At 43.4% G+C, this 5,271-nt stretch overlaps 1 protein-coding gene across 1 annotated transcript; it reads right to left on the bottom strand.

Annotated features, from left to right (window-relative positions):
• Positions 1–3,530: 3,530 nt before the first annotated feature.
• Positions 3,531–4,208, bottom strand: LOC149072554 (uncharacterized). Its single transcript, XM_089247236.1, has one exon. The coding sequence runs from the start codon at positions 4,206–4,208 to the stop codon at positions 3,531–3,533; it is 678 nt and encodes a 225-aa protein (XP_089103362.1).
• Between the last annotated feature and the right edge of the window lie 1,063 nt (positions 4,209–5,271).

Raw genomic sequence — 5,271 nt, 5'->3', positions numbered from 1 at the left:
CCGATTTTCACGCGTCACAATAGGATGGCGTCGGCTTTACAAGTGCCGCCATCTGTGAGATAAAATACAAATCGAATCTCACCACATGAGTTTCCCCCCAGTGAAGGAACATGGTGAGAGAACGATAAATGAGATACAAAATGAAAATGTGATACAAAAAATTAATCATAAGATGCAGAATAATAGATGTGCAAGACATAATACAATGATGCATAAGATGCAGGAAATCATGTGCAATAAGTAAACACTTAAAAATATACGATGCAAAATGTACAATTAAATGCAGAAAATTCAATAAGCTGTAAAAAATATATATCGGATGCATAATATAAATGAGATGCATGAAATACAAGATGCAAAAAAAAATCAATGAAATGTAGAATTATATGATGCAAAAAAATATTATGATGCACAATTCGAAACAAAATTAATTTCGGTTATCAGCCTAGGACTGAATTTGACTTTTCTGCCAGACCTAGTGACATATGGTTGTACTGGCACAGTGTCATTTTTCTTTTCTTCGAGCTTGTTTTTGTCAAGTTCCACACAGACATCGTTAAAGAGAAATGCGGGTTTCACTCTGTCAAGTGAAACACAGGTCTTTCTCCCATTTACATTTAAAGTGATTTTTTTCTCATTACGAGAAATCACTTCATGGGGTCCAGTATATGGTTGTGTCAAAGGTGGTGTTGTCAATTCGAAGAAACACATGTGAGCAAGTTTGCAGTTGAGGACGCACATAAATTTTGGATTGACCATGAGCTGATGTTTTGCATGGTTTGATACTATTCATACGCTCTCTGAGCTGTTGTACGTATGTGTATGTTGATGAGAGCGGACCGGGTGTATCCGTGCAGAGATCTGCAGGTAATTTCAAAGATGTACCAAAAACTAACTCGGCACTAGAGGCTTTGATATCCGGCTTGACGGCTGCCCTGAGACCAAGTAAGATGGCTGGCAATGTGACGGTCCACTTTGGATTCTCATGTGCCTTCAATGAGCTTTTTAAGACACGGTGGAACCGTTCGACCATGCCATTGGCCTGTGGATGGTAAGCAGTGGTACGAATCCTGCTAGTGCCACAAGCCAGCACTCTGAAGAGTGATGATTCGAACTGCCGTCCTTGATCGGTTGTTATGGTTGATGGACATCCATAACGGCAAATCCAACCATCGAACAAGGCACGACAAACTGTGTCTGCTGTGATGTCTGCTACAGGTATGACTTCCGGCCATCTGGTGTAGCGATCAATTACTGTTAAGCAGTATGTCTTTCCTTCTGAAGGAGGCAGAGGTCCAACCAGATCGATATGAATATGAGAAAATCTTGCATCGGGTGTTGCAAAGGTGCCTAAAGGTGTTTTGGTATGCTTATGAACCTTTGAGCGTTGGCACTCATTGCAACACTTTACCCAATCTTTGATGTTTCTTCTCATGTTAGGCCAAACGTATCTTGCAGATATTAGCTGAGTAGATGATGTTACACCTGCATGAGCAAGATTGTGGAAATGATGAAAAATAGTCTTGCGGAAGCTCGCTGGAACAAATGGTCTTGGCGAGCCTGTAGACACATCACATACCAGTTCTGTTGCGGTAAATGGACTTGGCATTGACTTGAAAGTCAGTGAACTAGAGTTGTCTTGCTGTAACTGTTTTAATTCAGGATCCTCTCGTTGAGCAGTTGCAAAAAGGTCAAAATCCAGGAATGGTGATTTGGAAATCGAGTTGATTTCTATTCTTGAAAGAGCGTCAGCTACCACATTATCTGCACCTTTAGTATGACGAACATCAGTGCTGAATTGCGAGATGAAGTCGAGGTGTCGCCATTGACGTGGGCTGCATTTATCAGGATTTTGCTTGAAGGCGAAGACGAGAGGTTTCTGATCCGTGAATATTGTGAATTCACGGCCGTCTAGCATGTGTCGGAATCTTTTGACAGCAGTGTATATTGCTAACAGTTCTCGGTCGTAAGTGGAGAATTTCTGTTGACTCTTTGTCAGTTTCATGGACAGGAATGCAATGGGTTCCCATCCTTTTCCATTTGATTGCATTAGCGAACCACCGACTGCTAAATTACTGGCGTCGACCCAAAGACTTAGCTTGGCACCAGGAATTGGATGGTGAAGTAATGTTGCACCCGCTAAAGCTTGCTTCGCATCGATGAATGCTTGCTCGGCTGGATCAGTCCACTGAAGGATATCAGCTGGCTTGGTTTGAGTAGCTCTTTTGGATTTCTTTTTGTTTTTTATTCCCTCCAAAAACTTGTGTAGAGGTGTTAAGATGTGTGCAGCTCTGGGCACAAAACGACGATAAAAGTTGAAGAGACCAAGAAAACGTCGTAGTTGAGTGATGGTGTTTGGCTTAGGAAAGTTCAGGATGCAATCAACCCGATCTGTTAAAGGCTCGATGCCAGATCCAGAAACTTTGTAACCCAAAAATTTAATTGATGAAACACCAAATACACATTTAGAGGGCTTCATGCTGAGGCCATATATTTGCAGACGTTCGAATAACAACCTTAGATGTTCGATGTGCTCTTCTGGTGATTTCGAGGCTACCAGTATGTCATCAACAAAGGCATATACAAATGGAAGTCCACGAGTGACCTCGTCAATAAACCTTTGGAATGTGGCTGCAGCGTTGCAAAGGTCAAATTGCATTCGAGTGCTCTCGAACAACCCAAATGGTGTGATAAAAGCACTTTTATGGACATCTTCAGGAAGTATAGGAATCTGATGATAGGCCCTGATGAGATCTATGTGAGAAAAGATTTTACTACCATGAAATTCAGATGTAAAGTCCAGAACATTTGGAACACTGTACCGGTCCTTCACAGTCTGTGCATTTAAAGCTCGGTAATCACCAACTGGACGCCATTCATCACTGTCCTTTTTCGGGACCAAGTGCAGAGGTGATGCATAGCAGCTGTTAGATGGTCGTAAATGGCCGAGGTCAAGCATCTGCTGAAATTCTTGCTTCACGATTTTCAATCGATCAGGAGCTAGACGTCTTGGTTTGGCATGCACAGGTGGACCAACAGTCTCGATATGATGCACGACAGAGTGTTTCACAGGTTGTCCTGGTTGTGGTGGTTTGATGATGTCGGGAAACTTGCTGAGAAGGTGTCACCTTCGATGAGTTTGATTAAGTGAACTTCTCCAATGTGAAGATCACAGTCAGCATTGAGTTTTGTTGTCCTATCCAGTAAACATCGTCGTCGGAGATACGGAACAAGATCAAAGTTGAACAGAAAGTCTGCCCCAATGATGGGTGTGGAAACATTAGCCAGTAGGAAAGTCCAAGTGAAATTACGACGGAGATTGAAATCTAATGTCACCCTCTTTTGACCATAAACACTAATGGATGAAGCATTAGCAGCAGAGAGCTTCATAGTGGCGTCGCAGCGTCGTTGTGATGGTGATGCTGGAAGGATAGAAACATCGGATCCAGTGTCAATCAGGAATCGAATTTTGGAATTTCTGTCCATGGTAAAAAGGCGACGAGATGCCTGTGGCAAGGAGCATGTCGCAATTACTCCTCGCCCGCCCCGTTTTTTTGAAACTTGCACGGCGACACGCACTTTTTGGCGTTGTTGCCGAATTTGTTGTGATACCAGCAGTTTTCCGATCGTGGATGCGGACTGCGTGCACGTGAGGTACGTTGGCGAGAGTTGCTACGCGAACGCAGGACGTTTTTCAACTCGCGGCGTAACTGAGCCACTTCATCCCGAAGTTGCGCGACGGAATCCGGCTGTTGCGGTTTCTCAACTGCGTCAACATGCTGAGGGTTCACTTCATGAATTTTGTCGGCGAGTTGAGCAGCTTTCTCGAGAACGAGTGGAATGACAGCAGCGAGAATGGGCTGAGTTGATGCCGGTAGGTGTTGGAGAAAAAGCTCCATCAGCAATTTGTCGGAGACAGAATGCGATTCCGCTCGTCGTCGCAATTCGCGGAGAATGTCGGATGGTTTCCGATCTCCCAATGACCCGCATGTTAAGAGCTTTCGAAGTTGAGTGGACGACGACTCGCTCGACCGTTTAGTAAGTTCCAATTTCAGCCTTTCATACGGATCCGTGGCCGGCGGATTAACGAGAATGTCTCTGACAAGAGCCGCACTTTCCGGAGGCAGATTCGCGACAACATAGTTGTACTTTGTGACAGATTCGGTTATCGGTTTCGGAACAGCGAGAGCGAAAGTGCTTTCACACATGATAAACCACAGCGCTGGATCATGGTGGTTAAAAAGTGGTACCTGAACGGCACTTACTTCCATGCTGAAAATCCAGGAAAAGTGATGTCAAGTTCCGGAAAGCGAAAGTTCACTCACGGGAAACGCCAGTAGATTGCCTCGTGCTGCAGTGAAGAAACTAGAACTTGTTTGAAGTCCGCGGTCACCATACTTTGGGTTATGAGGTTGCGTGATTTGAATAAAATGATGGATTCAGGATAATTGATTAATTTCTTAAAATAATTATTTATTTACACCACGAAACATAAGACAAAATAAAAAAATCGACGGAGCGACATGTTGAGCTCTTGATTGTTCGATCGCTTCTCCCCGATTTTCACGCGTCACAATAGGATGGCGTCGGCTTTACAAGTGCCGCCATCTGTTTGGATTGGATTGGATTTTCAATTTATTGGCGCAAGGACCAATTTGGTCAAACTGCGCCAAAGCAAGACATAAAAATCAGAAAAATGTCATTCTGTCATGTCAAAAAACTAAAACATATAAAACGGAACATGGAACGTAAAACAATGACATAAATTGTAAAAACTATAATTTGTCGTATAAACCAATGGCTTTGATGAATTTAAAAATGCGAGATGCATCGCTATTGTCATTTAAAATGTCATGAAGTGAAAGATGACTATGACCAAAAGCGGTCGTAAAATGATGACGATGATGTGAACAAGTAAAAGCATGAGCAATGGTCAATGGACTTTGACAATGAAGGCACTCTGGTTGACTCTCTCGTAATAATAAATATGATTGTGTGAGGCGACTGTGTCCTATGCGCAACCGGGCAAGCAGAACTTCCTCCTTTCGGTTAGTCCTGCAGCTCGAACGCCAGTGGCCAAGTGTGGGCTTGATGGCATGAAGTTTATTATTAACTTGATTGTTCCAATGATCCTGCCAGTGGCGATGCATCACTTCCCGGAGGATTGAGAAGTGGTCACTGGCAGGTACCAAAAGGCTATTGTCAATGTTAGTTGTTGTTCGAGCTGCGTTGTCTGCTTTTTCGTTGCCCGGTATTCCTACATGACCTGGT

The sequence above is a fragment of the Pholcus phalangioides genome, unplaced genomic scaffold, assembly GCF_987345545.1.
Source record: "Pholcus phalangioides strain wild (caught in Gottingen) unplaced genomic scaffold, Ppha-v1.0 ptg000017l_1, whole genome shotgun sequence".
Taxonomy (NCBI): Eukaryota; Metazoa; Arthropoda; class Arachnida; order Araneae; family Pholcidae; genus Pholcus; species Pholcus phalangioides.
The sequence above is the reverse complement of the archived record's forward strand: the minus strand, read 5'-3'. Positions and strand labels throughout refer to the sequence as shown.